This window comes from Ailuropoda melanoleuca, chromosome 9, assembly GCF_002007445.2.
Source record: "Ailuropoda melanoleuca isolate Jingjing chromosome 9, ASM200744v2, whole genome shotgun sequence".
Lineage (NCBI taxonomy): Eukaryota > Metazoa > Chordata > Mammalia > Carnivora > Ursidae > Ailuropoda > Ailuropoda melanoleuca.
The window spans coordinates 1592972-1611976 of NC_048226.1; the positions used below are offsets into that span (position 1 = coordinate 1592972).

Genomic DNA, 19005 nt, shown 5'->3' on the forward strand with positions numbered 1-19005 from the left:
ATTTATTTATTCGACAGAGATAGAGACAGCCAGCGAGAGAGGGAACACAAGCAGGGGGAGTGGGAGAGGAAGAAGCAGGCTCATAGCAGAAGAGCCTGATGTGGGGCTCGATCCCATAACGCCGGGATCACGCCCTGGGCCGAAGGCAGACGCTTAACCGCTGTGCCACCCAGGCGCCCCGAGGTTAGGTGCTTTTAAGTGGGTCATTATTAGTACTTGCTGTCCCCTTATCCATGCATGTGCCTTGGACTTGGGAACTCTCAGTCTTGCTTTAAATTCACCCAGAGATCTCACCACATCCACAAGCTGCTGGTGCGTTCTTTTGTAACGCTGAGAATCACCTTCTCGAGGTCTGTGCTCTGTGTTCTCATCTCCATATCATGGCTTTTCTTGAACCAAGTAACATCCGAGTAGTGCCTGAGAAACAGCAGCTTTGCAATAAGTAAGTGTTTAAGGTCCCCAGCCCCTAAAACACTGGCTCTCAGTCTCCGCGCACATAAGGATTTTATTGGCTCTTTCAGAACTTCCGATGTCAGGGCTCTGGCCTGTTTCTCTGAATTCGACCCTGTTGTGGTGAAGTCCAGGCGTCTGTATGCTTAAAAGCAGCCCTGATGATTTCGGTGTCAGCCAAAGGTTGCGCACTACCGTACCCCCACCAAAAAACCCCCACGAAGTGAAAGAGCACAGCCTGATGTGTTTTATAGCGGGACAGAAATTTCCGCGAGGTCAAAATAAGAAAGAAACAATGCTAACAATGTCATCAGTCAGCAGCACAGTTGAAAAGTGAGCCGCGTGAGCTCTTAAACCCTCCTTGCAAGCTTTGAATTCTTGATGAAGTATCTTCTGTCCTAACTCTGACGCTGGAGAAAGAAATAGACAAAGACTTTCTTCTCCATCTATAAAAGGAAACGATAACAAAAATAACCTACCAGTAGGATTGTCTTTAGGCAGATATACTAATTTTGAGTTACTTTAGGACAAATGAAAAGACAAATGGAATCATTGCTTCTTCCTGGTATGATGCAGGTTTTAGTAATAATCTCACATGATGGCTGTAGTTTGTAATGCTTTGGTTAAAAATAACTCGATTGCAGAAACTCCAGCAGGATCAAGAAAATTAAAATAGTTTCCTTCAGCCTCACTAAAAAAAGAGACATATTTTTCTCTGAAATGTCATGACTCACCCCCAACGGTGAAATAAAAATGCACGTATAGCAGTGAGCTTTCCTGTTTATTGCTTCCTCAGTAGAAGCTAATTGAGGAAAACATCTGCATTCAGTTTTCCCCTTATTTTTGTAGATTCTTTTCTTATACACCAACGCAAAGCCTCGCCTGTCAGCCATTTACTCAGGCAGAGATCCGGTGGATGGGTTTCAGTTTCCCCCTTTCTGGTGATGACAGAAATTAGTCTCAAATGAGCTATTTACAATGTCATTCTTTAACCTTGGGTTGAGTGCACACATTCTGAGGACCTAGACTCACGGGAGCTCTGCGTCGTGGGGACCTCAGAGCTCACATGGGCCAGCTTTTCTGCGGGTTGTGTGCTCCCTGCAGAATGCACCTAGAAAGTAACCACCTCTGTCCTTTGGGGGGCACGCGGCAGCAGAGCTGGCCGTGTCGGGGGACAGCCCTGTCTGCTTTGGAGTGATATGCTTGCACTCAGTGTGAAGTCCCCCCCGTCACCCCGTCTCTATGCTCAATAGCCTGGCTGACACTATGGGATGGGACCAGGAATGTGCACACACCACCCCCTGTGCACACGTGTGGACTCAGCCGTGGCCAGGGGGCGAGCGAAGAGCGTGGGCTTTGGAGCCAGAATCTGCCACAGGGCCGGGTTTTACCCCAGACCACCCACTCTCGGGGCCCCCGTTTCCTGCTCAGGGTTGGCATGAGGGTGTTGCCTGAGACAGCGGGCTGTGAGCTCAGTCGGAACAGGCTGCCTTCCTTTCCAGTGGCCGGCAGCCTTCACCTGGGGGCCAGTGTCTAGACGCCAGCCTGGGTGGGGATCTGTGCACACATTTCGGGAGAGAGCACCCTCGGGGGAACAGTCGGGGAGCAGCCGTGGAGGTCAGGAGGGGAGGCGGGCCGAGTGCGGTTCAGGAAAGGTCTAGCCTCAGCCTGATGCTGCAGGGAGCTGGGGAGGCTGCCAGAGGCTGTCCCACCGGAGGCAAGAGAGCAGGCTGTCCTTGGTCATAGACCCTGAGAGGTGGGTGAAGCTCCCAGGCATCCTCAAGCCAGGCGGCTTCCAAGCAGCTCCAGGGACAAGCCTCTGAGAAGAGGCGGTGTGAGCCGTTGGCTGAAGCACTGTCAGCAGCCGGGGTGGGGATCTGCCGGTCAGCTTGTAGAGGGGCCCGGGGATCTGCCTGGGGCACCAGCGTGTCCGTAACAGGCCTGGAAGGCTGGGAGCCAGCCCATGGGCGGAGATGGTGATCCCCAGGCTTGCCCACAAGAGCAGCTGAGGCTCTGGGGCTCGGGCGGGACCCCTACGGGCCCTCCTCTCCAGGACCGGCAGCTCCTGGGACTTGACCAGTGAGTCCCTGTGGGCGAAGGGGAAACCACTTTACGGGAGGAAGAGTGCGTGTCTGAATCGGTGAGAGCACCGATTATTCAGCACATGCCAGAAACAAAGTGCATCAGTGAGCCAGACATGGTCACCGTCCACGAAGGAGCTGTCCGTGCGGCTGGGGGAGAACAGACAAACATGTTCATACGGTGAATGCAGACTTCAAATGGTGATGTGTTCCAAGGCGGACGTCAGGAGGCTATGAACACGGTAGTGAGGACCCCTCATTCCTGTGTTGGAAGTGGTGGGGGAGCAGGGCGAAGGCTCTCTGAAGAAGCAGTGCTCAGACCGGGGTCAGAGGACATGGATGGAGATCAGCCGTGGGTGGAGGGCCTGGGAGTGTCAAGCACTTTCCCAGCCGTGGGGATGAAGGTGGAAAGGCCCTGTGGCAGGAAGGCATTGTGGAGTCCGGGGAGGTAGCTGGGACCGTGGCGTGTGATGAGGGGGAGGCCGGGCCGGTGACAGCCACAGAGGACCACAGCATGTGTGGAGTTTACAAGAGCACAGGGAGCAGTCGCTGAAAGGACGCTGACATGATCTGATCCACATTTTTATGCATGAAGACTTTTCTGGTGCAGGGGAGCAGATAGTTTTGTTTTTGGAATCCAAGAAGAAAGGGAACGAATGTTTACTTGCTACATGAAGTGCTGTGTGGTGTAACTTCACACATATTTCTTACTTAATCCCTCATGATGAGCTTTTACTTACCTTCAGCTTACGAAGGTCTGGTAGTTCCAGCACCCTTGTTGAGAAGACTGTCCTTCCAGCAGGGTGCCCTCGCTCCTTTGTCAAAAATCGGTTTTTTGTGTGTGGGGGAGGGTCTGTTTCTCAACTCTGTGCTGGCCCGTCGACCTCACTGTGCTTAGGCCAGTTCTGTGCTGTCTTGATTTCTGCAGCTTGGTCATGACATCGGGCTGCTTTCGTCTCCCTCCGTCGTTCCGCTTTTCCGGAGTTATTTTGGTTCCTCCAGGTTCTTTGCATTTCCACGTGAATTACACAGTCAGCTTGCCTGATGCTACAGAGAAGCCCGAGGGGAGCTGAGCTGGGGTGCTTCAGAGCTACATATTAGTTTGGCGAGAACAGACATAGGGAGTCTTGTGACCCATGAACACTGCATCCCTCCATGTACTCGGTTTTCCCTTCATGTCCCTGAGCATTATTTTGCTCTTGTCCGTGTATGGCCCTTGCACAGATTTATTCTAAATATTTTGTACTTTTTATGCCAATGTAGATGGGGTTTTTAAATTTCAGTTTCTGGTTGCTCAGTGCTAGAATACGGAAATAGAATTCTTTTTCTTGCCTGATCACACTGTCTCAGATCTTTATCGTATGTAGAATATGAGGCCGAACGGAGCTGGTGAGAGTGGACGTCCTTGTCTTTTTCCCGATTGTACAAAGAATCCAGTCTTGCATCATTAAATTCTCAGCCAACTTAACTTTTTCAAGGTTGGCCTTTATCAGCTTAAGTTTCCTTCTGTTCCAAGTTTGCTGAGTGTTTTATGAGGAAGGGAGGTTGGATTTTGTCAGGCACTTCGGTGGCATCTATCGTGATGACCATGTGGTTTTTCCTCTTTATTTTGTTCATAGGGTGAATTCCATTGTTTGATTTTTTAGAGTGAAGCCAGTCTTTCATTCCTGAGATAAACTGCTGGGATGATGAAGTACTATACTTCTTGGACGTCATTGGGCTTGACTTGCTAACATTTTGTGCATGGGTTCTTGTAGCTGGTTCACGGGGGAGGTGGGTCTGTGGTTTTCTCTGCTGTCCTGAATCCACTGTCTTCTCATTGGTGTTGACTCGTGTGAGAAACTCAGTGTTCTCCTCGTCTCCCTCCCTCTGCACAAAATACCTCTCTTTATCCGGCTGGTTTTAAGGTTTTTCTCTTTGGAACCGGTGTTGAGCACTTCGATTATGGTTTGCCCAAGTATGGTTTCCTTGTGTTTATTGTACTTGGTGTTCATTTGCTTCTTTAATCTTTGGGCTTATGGTTTTCATCATATTTATAAGAAATATCAGCTTTTCATTCTTCAGATATTTCTCCTGTTCTCATCTTTCCCTGCTGTTTCTGGGGCTCCAATTACAAGTATGTGAGATTGAGCGCGTTGTCCCGCAGCTCACGGATGCTCTCTTTATTTCTTTAAATCCCTTTTTATCTCTGTGTATTTCATTTTAAATAGTTCTTTTTTCTGTGTTCAGGTTCGCTAATCCTTTTTTCTGAAATTACTCATCTGTCCTTTCCTCCGTCTTTTGTATTTTCCATCGGAGACATTGCCGTTTTCGTGTCCGGAATTTCCATGTTGTGCTCTTCCTTCTCATCTTTCCGTTGGTGCTTTCCTTGACCTCAGGTGGTTTCCTCACAAGCATGATCAGTAGTATGGTACTGGCTTGGGGGGGGGGGTTCCCTGTGTGCACCTCCCACCCTGGTTCTCCCAGCCCCCCTGGCCCCTCTGGTCCCCCTGGGCGGGGGCATGTCCTCCGCTCAGCGAGCTCAGTCTGGGCCCCCCTGTCTGCCTGGGCTGCAGCCTGGGGTCCCCTCCAGCAGCATCACTGTTGACTGCCTTCTTTTGGGTTTCAAATGTGAAATCCTGTTTTTTACCTAAAAGCAATCTTTCCTGGTCTTAGGTCATTTTCTTTTTATTCATGGAAGATCTTCTTGGCATCACTGAGACTGGTATTTCAGTATTGCCTGCTTCGCTGGACTGTGTTTCACGGGGTGGGGGGGGATTTGTTGTAATTTCTCAGATCACTTCCTTGTTATGTGGTGCGTTTTCTCATGCATTCAGCAAATCTTCCCCCTTCCTCACCCTTTTATTCGTCCTCTGTTCCTAACGTGTGTTCAGATTTGAAGTGGTTTTGGTCAATATGTATTTCTTTGACATGACACTTTTCTAGATTGGGGCCCAGTTGTCGGGGGGCCTGGCCGGGGTGGGCAGGGGTCTCGGCCGCCCCTCTCACTGGAACGCGGCCCCTCGGAAGTCCTCCTCTTCACGGGGCACGTTGGCTGCTGGAAGGCAAGGTGATGCGAGAGCTCTGGCCCGGCCTCTCTGTCCAGACCCTGGGACACTTCTCTGCTTCCAGACTCCCTGGTCTCTTTCCTGGCTGCAGGTCTGGAGGCCTCTGCTGGGGGAGCCTTACATTGACTCCCCAGGCGGACCCTTATTTTGTATTTGTTGCGCCACGGGGCTGCTCACATTCACCCCCACCCTCCTGCCTGCACTGCTCCTTGCACAAATCCCTCCATGCTTCAGACCTCTTCGGGTCCTTGACACTGATTTTCGGCATGGATGCAGACTTTTGTTGCTATTTTTGTATTTTCTGATCATTTCATTAGCAATTTGCAGGGGAGGTCAGGCTTGGCCTGAAACTGCGTCTGGAACAATGTGTCAGCCTGGGCTCCTTCCACATGCCAGGCAGCCTCCCTGCAGCCAGGGAGGGAGAGGAGGGTTAATCATTTACTGGTAAAATGAAAACCCTCAGGCCTGCGTTTCTGGCATTTTTGTAGCATGATACCCGGAGAGGAATGTATTTCTTTCAAGCACACCCCAGCATATCCTAAACACGATGAAGCATTTGTACTTTTGCCTGCAGATAAATAGCAGGAGAGGCGCTGGCTGCAGGGGGTGGGGGGGTGACAGGGGAGGGAGGGAGGACTGGGGGGTGAGGACAACAGGCCCCGCTGGGGGATGGGGTGGTGGTGAGTTTGTAAGCAGAGCCTCGGTGGTGCTTCCCGTGGTCGTCCTGCCCGGGATGTGCGCCCCGGAGAAAGTTAGTGAGCCGTGGGCTTTCCAGAGCACCCTGCGAGCCCGGTCGTTGGTGGCAGGGCTGCTGCGGCCGGTCACTCACCACGGATCTCTGTTTCTTGGCGTGGATGTGCTCCAGGGCTCATCCTGGCCTTGGGACTGGGGAGACGGTTGTCTCCGCGATGCTCTGTGCAGACCTGCGCCGCCCGCCCCTTGCCTGGCTAGCGTCTCCTTAGTGCCGTCCCCAGATGGCAGCGTGGGGACAAGGAAGGGTTGACACAGAAATCAGACTGCTGGGCAGAAAGGCTCCTTCTGAGTGTCAATGGGGCCTGTTAGGGCTGTGCTCAGTCCCTATCGCCAGCCCTAATCATGGGTCCCTCTGTCTTGTGCTGTTCCATGGACAGAGGCTGGAGTCCTAACCTGGAGGAGGGATGGTTCCCTGCAGGCCCGTCCCTGCTTCCTGCAAACGTTTCCCTTTCCAGGATGACCAGAGCAGCGTTCCGCTTGCTGACTGTGATGGCTCTCACCCGCGGTCACTGCTTCCAGCATCCTTTGCTGCGGACTGGCTGGGACTCCGTCCCCGAGGCTGGGCGTCTCTCTTCCCCTCCCTCGGAGATGGGCAGCATTAAATATTAATGCTAGTCTTACAAGTGTTTGCTTCTAAAATCTAAATTATTGATAGGCTTACATTTAAAATACGAATCATATGAATTTCCCCAGACAGTGCTGAGGCAGTTAGAAGTTTTGCTTTTACAGTATGGCATGGCCTTTGCGAAGCACACTCAAAATTTATTGCCAACAACATGCAGGGACGGATGGGTCTTTCGGAAGCACATTTCCTAAACATCTGGAATGCCTGGCTGTCCTGCATCTAGGTGCGTGACAGAGGGACAGCCTGAGGCCTGGCTCTCCTGTGTGCTTCTGCCAGCCCAGCCCTGGTCACCAGCTCCTCTCCCACCGAGCTCCAGCCAGACAGGACTTGGCCCCATTCTCAGCGCCTCCCCCCACCCCCACCACCACCATGAGCTTCCATGTATCCTTTTGTGACAATATTGTTCTCAAAAAAATAATCTATTGGTCTCTGTGGTGTATTCCCATCCCAGGGTGGTGGGGCTGTCTTTTGTAGTCCATTTTTGCCAGAATTCACCCCATCCCCACCCCCCTGATCCCCTCCCAGCCCGAGTGGTGAGCATTCTCTGTGATGTGGGAGAAGCCTGCTGGCCTGTGGTCTGCGAGGGCAGGGTGTGATGCAGCCCACAAGTCGAGCTGGGTAAGGAAGCTTCCCCCGGTCGCTGCTGTGAAACCATGTGTCCTTACAAAACCCCTTCCAGACTCCGGTGCCAGTGTCCCTAGTGAATAAAGGGTTGTGAGCTGGCCAGTGGGACACACACATAGCCTGTTATTCGCTGGATGTCAGTAGCCTTCCCCTGCCTGGGAGCCTAGATACTGCTGCTGGGGCAGCTGCCCTGCCTGTCCTCCAGGATTACGAACTCCGTGAACACAGCTGGCCATGGGCCGAGCATCTCCCTGTGTCCCAGGGCCCCCCTGTTGGGGGTCATGGCAGGTAGTATCTTCATAGGCTCCTCAGGGGTCCCGCTCCTGGTTATTCAGTCAAATGTGCATCTAGGTTCTGTCAGGAAGGGATTTTAATGAAGTAATTAAAGTCCCAAGTCAGTTGACCTTAAAAAATGGATATCGTCCAAGTAGGTCTGACCCAATTGGGTAAGCCATTATAAAAAGCAGAGAATTTTATCTAGTTGGTGACAGAGGAAAGTCAGAGATTCCAAGCACAAAGAGCACTCCGCATACCATCGCTGGCTTTGACGGGAGAGGGGGCTGGGAGCGGTGGTCTGTGGGTGGCCTCCTGGGAGGGACCCCCTCCTGAAGGCCATCAAGGAATGGGGCACCTCAGGCCAACCACTGCGAGGAACTGATGTGCCGGGAGCTCGAATGAGCCTGGAGACAACTTCCTCCGCAGGACCGCCAGCGAGGAGCCCCGGCCAGCCACCACCTTGGTTTGGGCCTCCAGGGGCCCTGAGCAGAGAACCCAGTCAGGCCCACCCGGAACTCGGACCCAGAGAACTGTGAGCTAATAAGCGGGTGTTGTTCTAAGCATCTGGGTTTGTGGGAATCTGCTACGGGGCAGTAGAGACGAGGACGGGTACCGTTCGGGTCACGGGGTTCCCAGAGCAACAGACTGGGCACCAGCTTCACCTGCGTGAGAAGCTCACGACCTGTCTTCACCATGAATGATTCCGCAGAGCTTTCTTTCCAGAGCAAGTATTTGAAGAGGGAAGGGGAAGGAAAGCCCTTTGCAGTATGTTTCATTTGTGGTCTCACCTTCGGGCTCGTCTCCGAGTGCGTGCGACCAGCTGCGCTCCCGGATCAGAGTCATGTGTCACTCGTGGCGCCGTGAGCCCCGTGCAGCTGAGGCCAGAGCGGGCTGAGGGACAGCCGCCACTCCATTTGGGCCGAGGGTTTCCTTAGCCTGGGGCGCTCTGACTCCACCTGAGCGTTAACTCCCCCCTTACCGAACTGCGGGGGCTCGGATGCTTCGCGAACTTGTCCGGCAGAGCCGGGTCTGCTGGCACACCATTTCTTCCGAGGGGCTCTTAGAGACCTGCCCCCTGTCCCTAGCGACAAGGGGTGCACCCATCCAGGGGCAGAGGAGCCTGAATAACAAGCGGGAGGGCGAGGTGGCCTGGAATCCAGCCTAGTGTCTCAGCCTTCTGGGGGCGGGATCTGTGTGTCACTGGGCTGTCACCTTGTAAAGAGGGACCGTATGTGTATCATCTGTCATCCAAACCTGAGCATTCTGGGAGTGAAAAGAGGCTCTCCGAGTAACTATGCTGGGCCGGCAGGCAAAGCCGGGACGCCCGGGACCACGCCTGCCCCCCAGCTCCATCCACACGCAGACGCAGACCCATGCCCGGGAGTCTCCTGGGGATGGCTGAGACAGGCTCGCGTGCGCTCCAGGTGTCTCCAGAAACCGAAGAAAAAACTGAAAAAGCAATAAGCGCACACACACAAGAATTCCAAAGAAGAAAGGCACCTTTGGGTTTTCCCCAGTCTAGGTGTGTGACGCTGACGCAGGCAGAGGCGGGCCACGGTCCGTGCAGCGGTGACCTCCTGTGCCCTCGGCGCCCGGCTGCTGCGGTCGCGAGGAGCGCGGTCTCTTACATCCTCACGAGGAGGCCAGTCTTGGCGGAGTTGTTTGGGGTCTCTGGGCTTCAGTCTGCTTTGGGAACACCACAACCTAGCCAGGGGCTAGCAAGGAGGGGGCTTTGCTGGGAGTTTCTGCCCAGGGTGGTGCAATAAGGAGCTGCATTGTTCACAGAGAAATTAAAACAACACCGAAGCCTACGCTAAGTTCATCTGCTTTTTACTATCGCCACGGACCAGCCGTGCTTGGCAAATGGGTGATGGAATATTTCTCCCCTCTGGGGCTGACCACTCTCCGTGCCCTTCTCCCCACTTCATGTGGGCCCATCACTGTAACCTACTTCCTGGGTTGTGATGCCATTCACACGAAATTTTTTTTTTGATTGTTGTACTAAAGACTTATTTTTTTTTTAATTTAAATTCGGTTAATTGACATAGAATGTACTATGAGTTTCAGAAGTAGATGTCGCTGATTCCTCAGTTGTGTGTAACACCCGGCGCTCATGACATCCCGTGCCCTCCTTATGTCCATCACCTGGTTACCCCATCCCCCACGGAAAATGTTTCGTGGTACCTGGACCTTGGTAAAATCCTCAGTAAACATTAAACCCTTGTCCTTCCTCTTCTGTCAAAGGCCAGAGATGGTTGCATCCGTCTGTTGTTTGGGTATAAGTGACAGACACTAAAATTGAATTAGGTATGAAAAGGGATTTATGGGCACCAGAGATTTGAACGCCGTGATGGTACTCTATCACCAGTTAATGCCTTCCTGCTTTCTTAGAGTCAGGTTCATTGTCTTAGACCCAGTTCTCCACGAAACTGGAGTCATTGCTGCCAAAAAAGCTATGCTCACATTCCTACAGAAAAAGCAAGAGGAGAGGTGGGAATGGTCACATTTTGCCTGTGGAGGACTCTTATTGGCCTGGCTGGATCATGTCCTAGTTTGGGGACCAATCACTATGGACAGAGGCAGAATGAGGTACCATGATTGGCCGAGCGTGTGACAGGAGCCCAGCGCTCAACCAATCACTATGGACAGAGGTAGAATGAGGTACCATGATTGGCCGAGTGTGTGTCAGGTGCTCAATGCTCGACCAATCACTATGGACAGAGGTAGAATGAGGTACCATGATTGGCCGAGCTTGTGTCAGGTGCTCAATGCTCGACCAATCATTATGGACAGAGGTAGACTGAGGTACCATGATTAGCCAAGATTGTGTCAGGTGCCCAGCGCTCCACCAATCATCATGACCAGGGAGGTGGGCTCCTGTAAGAAGACGGCAAATCCTTTCTTGACATTCATAATAAAAGAGTAGCACAGGAGGGTTGTGATGGGGCAGGTCTGGGTGTGTGGAGTAACAGGTGTCTCTGGACAGCTCCACTGCCCACCCAGAGCCCCTTCTGCTATGGAAGAAAGCAGTTTGGCCACAACTTGAGAACTGGTGTATTTGTGCCCTCGGGCTCACCCAGACACCTGCCGGAGAGAGTAATATCCACGGGAAAGGCACCTGCCCTCAGTAGCAGGGAGGCTCGGTGGAGTACCTCTTGGTCTGGAGTTGGCTCTGGAGCGGGCCCCCATGCACTGCTTGCATTCCTGTCCTGGGGGGTGTTTGTTCCTGTGTGCACAGCTGCTCAAGTGGCCAGGGTCAACCTCTGAGAACAAGAACACATCACTGGAACAGCAACCAAAGTCCCGTCCAGCCCCTGAGCCCCCATTCAGGAGGCACACGTCTTTGGAACGACATCAAATAGTGTCCATCATGGGGCCATCGCTTCGCTTTTGTTGCTAATAATTTTCTCTTGTTTTCCTCCTTTGCTGTCTTGCTTTTTCTTCTTTTTAAACCAAGATAAGATGTTTCCAGTTGTCTTAAGGATTCTTTTGATGAAATAATTCTGATTTCTATTTGTACTTCTGCTGTAGCCTGGGGAGCTGTTTTCTGAAGCACAAAGCCGCCTTTTGTGATCTTATCCAAGACAAACTTCTCGTTCTTTTTTAAAGAAGTTACTGCTGATCTAAATAATACTTAAAAATCAGCTTATTGAAAACAATGACAGAAGGGCCCTTTGCCCAGAGAAAGGGGCCCGTTCGTTGGAATCTGTGAGCATTCTTCTAAAGTACCAGTCCGCAGATGTTTTTTGTTAAGGGCCAGGTAGTCGAGATGTTTGGCTTTGTGAGTCATAGAGTTTCTTTCATAACTACTCAGCCTGACCATTGTACCACGAAAGTAGCTGAAGACAATAAATAAATCAGTGGATGTCTGTGGCCGGGTTCCAATAAATATTTAAGTAACAGGGAGTGAGCCAGGTTGGGGTCAGATGTCGCAGTTTGCCAACCCCTGTTCTAAAGAATTTTATGCTTTCGATGTAGAGAAATTGTCCTTGAAATCCCTGAGATGTGCCATACTTCTCCCTGTGTCATGGAGTGGGAACACGGAGTGGAGTCCGGAACTCACCGTAGGTTCACGCAGGGCTCAGAGTAGACCAGGTGTTGACAGCCTCACCTCCTGTGATGCAGTAATTCCTTTTTTGGGGATCTATCCTAAGACAGTATGCATGTACGTATATTTTTCCACCCAGTTACTGACCACGGCATTATTTGCCATGTGGAAATAACGTGGGAATAACTTTGTGTCCAACGATAAATCGTCTACAGAAGATGGTGTTATAGAGCATTTTACATAATGTTTACGGTTACATTTTTGTGACTTTATGCTGTGACATAAGGTAGAAAAACATATACCGCGGCACCTCAGTTAATGAAAAGAAAGAGCAGTAATGCATAGAAGATGATTTCCAGGAAATATCCCCAAATGTTAATAGTGTTTTTCTCAAAACAGGAAGATTGTCTGGGATTTTTACTCTGTGTGTGTATGTGTGTGTGTTTGTTTTTTCCAAAAGACCACTTTAGTTTTAGAATAAAAGCACTTTAAGGGGAAAATAAGTAGTTCTTCAACCTTTTAGCCGGAGACAGTGTTGTGTGTAGTATTCTAGAACCTTCCAGAATGCTCTCTTCACTCAGAGAAGCCTGGAGGCCAGGGCTGGGCTGACTCCAGGGGAGTCTCGGTGACCAGTGGTGCTCCGGCCCAGGGCGCTGTCATCTGGGGGCTCACAGAGTTGCTCTCTGGAGCTGTCAGTCTCATTCTTGAAGGAGGTTGCTTGAGCTTCTGCGTGTAAGTCTTCAGCTGTCCACGTAACCTGCAGAGCAGGCATGTCTGGGCCTGTCTCCCAGTTGAGAGAACATGGAGCAGCCTGCCCAACCCCCACAGCCCACTCCTGCAGGGGCTGTGCCGCTGATACTGGCTGCCTCTTCCTTCTGGAATAGGATCCTTTGGGTTTGGGCTATGCCGTGTGCTCACAAGTGGTTCTCCTTTGTGCGTCAAGTCCAGAACAACGTCTGCTTCTGCAGCTGCTGGCTGTGTGGGAAGATGGCTGGGGCCTCGGGGCCAAAGCTGGCCACAGTGTCCCGTGCGTCCTGCTTGCTCTGAGAATGGATCCGCGCCCGGAGGAAAGCCCATCACTCCCATGTGGAAGGAAGCCGATGGGTATTGGGGGTTCAGAAGCTGGACTCTTGCTGAAACGGAGGACCAGAGTGGGAGACGACCAGCGTGTTTCATTGTAAAATTTTGGGTGGTGCAATTGTAGATGCTTCATGTTCCAGAATGTCATGGTGGGAGAGGTGGCTGCCATGGGGAGGAGGGATGTTGGCGGGTCCTCCACATGGGTGCTGAGACCAAGTCCGATGACGGCAGGTCTGGAGGTGAAGAGAAAGTCATGCGACAAGCTGGAGTCGACACGGAGGAGGGGTGACCTGCGGTGGGGAGACCGAGGCACAGCAGGTGCACCAGGCGGACGCGGGAGTCTGGCAGGAGCTGCGGGTTATACGACAGGAATGCGTGTGGAAGGGCTCTGGGGCCTTGGCCTGGACTGACTGTGCTTTGAGGAACCCACTGGGACCAGCCCTGGGAATCCAGCCCTGTGGTTCTAAGCAGACCTGAGGGTTCTGTTGGCTGGGAGAGAAGACTGGAAGCAATGCGTGTAGCAGCCACGTCTCCGTGTTCCCTTCCCTACAGGGGAGCCCCGTTGCAAGTAAGCCCAACACCCCGTTGCCAGAGGGACGGAGAGTGATCCCCTGGTCCCCTTCCCTGGGACTCACTGTCCGGTGTTGGGGGGCAGCCACTTGTCTCCATACGTCTCCACTGCTTTCAGATCTGCCAAAAATCCAGCGTCACAGATGGCCTTTCAGGAACACAGCCACTGTATAATGCTAAGTGTGCTTTCCCCCCAAGGAGCCTGGAAAGGGGGCTCCCTGTGCCCGAGGAAACTGGAGAAGCCCACAGAGAAATAAACGTGGGGGCCGTTGTCTCTCAGGGTCCTGACAGCAGATCATGGGAACGTGTTTTCTCATTTCCTCGTATTCCACGGCTCATGTGTTCGGCAGCTGTGATTTATTTTCAGAGCACACGTTGGAATTTGACAGACTCTTCGGCTGGCCTGCTTCACAGCTGAAACCATTTGCCATTTGGTAGATGATAAAGCGAGTGACAGTTTACCCTGGAGCAGCCGCAGGAAGCAGCCGTCTGCGAGTGAGACAGACAGGTGTCAGCCCGGGGGCGGCCGCCCGCGCAGCCAGTGCCACCGCTCCTAGCAGACCAGGGGCGGGGCGGGCCCCTCGATGGGGCCGAGCTCTGGGGGACGCGTGCTGCCTGAAGATGTCTGGGCCTCCGCGGGCACAGCCGTGATCGCTGGCCTCCACAGAGGGCCATGCACCCTGCGGCCTCCCTGCTGCTGTGGGTGCTGGGGGCGGGGGAGACAGCCTTGAGGTGCCGGCTCCAGCCCGGGAGACAGAGCCCCCGCAGGTGCTAGGGGGAGGACGGGGCGTGGCCACCCTGCCCTGCACACCGCTCCCCCCTGGAGCCGTGAGGGCATGGCCTCAAGGCGGTCTTCCTCAAGGCTCTTGTGATTTCAAGAGATAGAAACCCATTCAGTGTTTTATTGCAAGGGGGGTGGGTCTCTGGTCATGTTTTTACTCCTGCTCCGCTCTGTTTTTGTTTAGAGCATCTCTCCCCACCTGACAGCATCCCCACTCCCCCCCCCGGCCCCATTCTGTTCTTTGGGTTTTCTTGCCCGTTCACCTGCTAGACTCCCATGGCCACTGCCTGTTTAACCCTGTGCGTCTGGTGGCCCCCAGCAGATTGTAGGCGTTTAATAAACACGAGGGTAAGTTGTGACAAGAAGCGGGAGGTGGGTGAAGGGAAGGAGGAGCTGCTGGCCTTAGGAGGCAGAGCAGGGGACCGCGAGCTGGCTGAGCTGGGCGGGGCAGTGGCGGGAGGGGCAGGTGGGGTCGCAGCAGGTGCAGCCCGAGAGGCCGGCAGAGGCCAGATCTGGGGGGGCCCTTCACAGTGGGCGGAAGGACTTAGAGTTCATTGGGAATCAGTAGTGGGGAGGAAGGAGTGTGACGTGATTGTTTGAGTGTGCCAGAAACCTTGCGCTAACTGCATTCCTTGTGTGTGCAAACCACGTCATCACGGTAATCCTTAGTGTGAGATCTGACCGCCTCCATTTTGCAGAAAAAGAAAAAACAAAGCAAGCAACCATGGGCCAGCAAGGCTGAGTGCCCGGGTCACGCGCGTGGTGGAGCTGTGGCCGTTTTGTGGTTTAAGTGGCGACTTCGGTAGGATGCGGAGGGCAGGCTGCGGGTGGTGAGGCCCAGGCGGGACAGCTGCCCGAGCAGGGGAGCGGTGAGCAGCGCCGGGCTCGGGTGGTCCCATGCAGCTGCAGGAAGCGCACGGGCAGAGGCGTGCGGGAGACAAGTGACCGACTGTCCGTGTTTATAGTGGGGGCGCCTGGGGGGTTCAGTCGGTGAAGACTCTGCCTTTGGCTCCAGTCATGATCTCAGGGTCCTGGGTCAGCAGGGAGCCTGCTTCTCCCTCTCCCTCTGCTGCTCCCCCTGCTTGTGCTCTTTCTCTATATCTCTCTCTCTCTCAAATAAATAAATAAAATCTTTTTAAAAACGTGGAGCACTTTCTACGAGCCACACACAGTTTTAGTTGTTCCATGACATTAGCGCGTTTACTCCTCACGACAGCCGTGTGAGGGAGAAGCTATTGTCCTCATTTTATGGATGAAGAAACCAAAGCACAGATACGTCAGTCGCGTTGCCCCGGGTCACACAGTCAGTGAAGGAGGCAGGACTGGAAGCAAGGCCCGTGCTCCACCGCTGGATTCCTGGCTTGAGCGGGAGGGTCACGTGGTGTTGGTGACCTAGATGGGGACCCGGGGGAGGAAGGGCAGCTCTGGGCGCTCTGGACGGGGAGGCGGGTTTGGCTCTGGACCCGTGCACCGTGAGGTGGACACATGGGAGCTTCCGAGAGAGGTCCTGCTGGAGATGCCGTCTTGGTGTCATCAGCACGGAGGGCCCGGGGAGAGTGGGAGAGAAGGGCTCAGGCTCCGGAGTGCCACCGGCAAAGGAGAGGCAGGAGACAGTGGTGTCCAGGGTGCGAAGGGTCCAAGAAAGAGGGACTGATTGAGGACAGGGCCCAAGTTGAGAGGGACCGGTTTGTATCTGTTATATTTGGCTGCAAACAGAGCCCCGGTGACCTGGCAGGCTGCAGAGAGCCGAGGCTTCAGGGCAGGCATGGAGGTGAGTGTGGACAGAGCACAGGGAGCAAGAGGATGGGGGCCTTAGGGTGAAAAACCTCTCCCCGCCATCCCCCCAACCAGTGACAGAGATCTGAGGTATCTGAATACTGGATGGAGTAGCGGTAGGAAGGGGCGAGGTGGGAGGGTCTGGTGGATGGATCGAGGCCCACCATAGGTGGGGAGGAGACTACTTCTGTGGTGGGAGCAAGGTGGGGAATGGGCACATGACAGTTTGTGTTTCGATGTAGGAACAGGGAAACAGAGGTAAAAAGCCACTTGTGCTAGCGTGTTACTTAACACCCACTTTGTTGCGAATCCTTTCCCGAATGGACGCAGACAGCGGCGTCAGCCAGTGAGCACTGGGCAGGCGCTGTCCTCGGAGCTAGCATCAGTGTTCCCCTTGGTGCGTCCCTGCAAGGTGCGGAGCTCAAAGTCACGGTAGATGAGTTTGCGAGTAAGTCGTAATGGGTTTGCGAGTCATTACGGCACAATGTGGCAAGTGTGAGGGATGTCTGTTTCCTCCACCAGACTTGATGGTACCTCGTTCGTGTTTGCACCCCCAGAGCCTCACAAGTTGCTTGGCTCTGCAGAAACACTTGACAACTACTGAGGGAGGGAGGGAATGGATAGAAAGGGAATGAAAGCCCCACCTGCAGAAGCTGGAGGAGGCTTCCCAGGGGCTGTGACACTCGAGCTGGGCCTGAAGGACGAGCAGCAGTGCGTCACGTGCCGGGGGCATGGAGCAGAGTGAACTGTGGCGGAAAGGCGCGTGTCTGCGCATGTGCGAGGCGGGAGGCCCTCTGAGATGCGGGCGTGCTGGGCTGTGTCTGGGGCGGCACTCGCCCTGTCGGAGGCCACTGACCACGGACGCTCACTGAGCACCCAGGGCAGGGGTCGTGGGAACGGAGATGTGCCCTTTGTGTGCAAGACACAGCCATGTCGAAGACCCAGTAAGAGGAAAGGAACGCAGAATATCCCGCGAATGTTTTACATGTTGACGTGGTAATATTTCAGGTGTATTATTGAAAGCAATGCCACCTGTTTCTTTTAAGTTTGTAAAAAATGGGCGTACTGGGACGTGTGAAGTTACGTGGGCGGCTCCTACAGCGTTTCTCTTGGGTTGGGCAACGGGAAATGGGGCGGAAGCCAGGCGGAGTGGCAGGCAGGGCCCAATTCCAAAGCACCCTGTGAGGAGCTCCCGTAGTTGTGAGCACGGGTGGGCGGTCAGATGTGTGCTGTCTACACAGCTGGAGGCCATGTGAGAGGCACACTGACAGGATGCTGGAGCCTGGGAGCACGTGAGTCTCAGTTGAGGGATGGCGGGAAGGCGGAGGAGATGGAGAGACAGGTGGGCGTGCAGGGGGTGACAGAGGGGAGGACTCCCACATGGCATGTGGCCTTCTGACCTTGATTTCCGTGAATGGGGGGGCATTTGCTGATGTAGGGAGGAGTGGGTGGTGCTGGCCTCGAGGTGCTGCTGGTGGGGGTGGAGGGGATGGAGGGGTTGGTGCTGGAGGCACGCTGCAGGGTTTTTAGCGTACAGAGGCGGTCTTCGCCGGCGTGGATGAAGTTGGTAGGGGAGCCCGTGGGAGGAGAGCCGATGGCCCAGCTGAGGTCTCGGGGAGGAAGGGGGGAGGTGGGGGGGAGGGGAGACGCAGGGAAGTGGGTGTTGGGATTAGCAGCAAGGAAGTTGCTGTTGACTTCGGCAAATGCTGTCTCCATGAAATGATGGGGAGAAACCGACTTGGAATGACTCCAGAAGGTGCATCCGACGGAGCAGGGACAGCAGGTGTAGACCACCGCTGAGGCAGATGAGCCGTTTAGAATCGTATGGATTTCGTGGCTCTGCGTGTTCCCAAACAGAAAATGCTGGGCATCCAGGAAGCAATTTGTGCTCCCGGTTTGTCCTCATTTGCAGAGCATTTGGAGAAAGCTCTCCCATCGAAGGCAGAAGCTTACACATGTGTCCCTCTCTCACTTAGGCCGGATCCTGGACCTGAAGACAGGGACGGTCAAGAAAGAGGGACAGCAGTCTTCCATGAGGATGTGCATGGGCTCGCGGAGGTCCTTCATCTGCAGGATGAGGTCTGTGGGGTGACGGGGGCTGTGGCTGAGGGTGGTCCTCTCCTTCTCTTCTGCCATCGCTCTGCTGCTGCCGCCACACATCGGGGTCTCGGCTGCAGCCCGAGTGGTCCGTCTGGGAGGGCCCTCGCCCCCCCGTCCTCCCATCCCACCTTGTCTGACTTCTGCTCCGTCCTGGGTTGGCTTCCCCTGTCCCCTAGGTCTCAACTTCCTGCTGGTCCTTCAACCTCTCCAGGCTCCGTGTTTCTCAACATAGTTTATGGAAGATCGATCGATTTCATACTTACCCTTATGTTTCCTGTGTCAAATCACACATTTTAATTAGAATTTAAGTATGATATGATCGATTGATGTTCTCGGTGTAAGTATCTCAGCTCTGTGAGTGAGTGCTTGTTGCCCTGAGGGTAGGGGCTTTGAGGTCCCCTCCCTGAGCCCCCCGTGACCTGCAACAGGGTGTGGTTAGCACATGGCTGCTGAGGAGATGCGCCAGTGACAGACCTTGGGGGTAATTAGAGAAGTTTCTGTCCCTCAAGAAGAAAGAACAAGGATTTTGAGACTTCGCATCCAGTGGAGAACATCCTATACTCTGAGGCCCTGTAGGGAGGGGGGTTGGGGGTTCCTGACGGGGAGTCTGCCTGGCGTGTGGGATTCCAGAGGCTCTAAAACAAGGCGATGGGTCTCATTCATTCATTCAATTATCCAAAGCTTTTATATTGGGGGCCTGCCTGCGCCAGGTGCTTGTCAAGGTACTAGGGTTCAGCCCTGAGTAAAGCAAACAAAATCCAAAGCGTCTGGCAACCCTTTATCAGGGAGACGAA

General features: G+C 53.7%; 1 protein-coding gene across 10 annotated transcripts in view; it reads left to right on the forward strand.

Annotated features, from left to right (window-relative positions):
* The window catches only part of ARNT2 (aryl hydrocarbon receptor nuclear translocator 2), a 210038-nt gene that overhangs the window by 111529 nt on the left and 79504 nt on the right, over positions 1–19005 (forward strand). For all 10 annotated transcript variants that reach the window (XR_004627635.1, XM_019799513.2, XM_034667791.1 and 7 more), the window contains exon 6: positions 18088–18190. Coding sequence is in view for 9 of the 10 variants with exons in the window: in XM_019799513.2 (XP_019655072.1) it covers positions 18088–18190 (103 nt within the window). In the remaining variant the exon portion in view is untranslated. The remainder of the gene's footprint in view (positions 1–18087; positions 18191–19005) is intronic.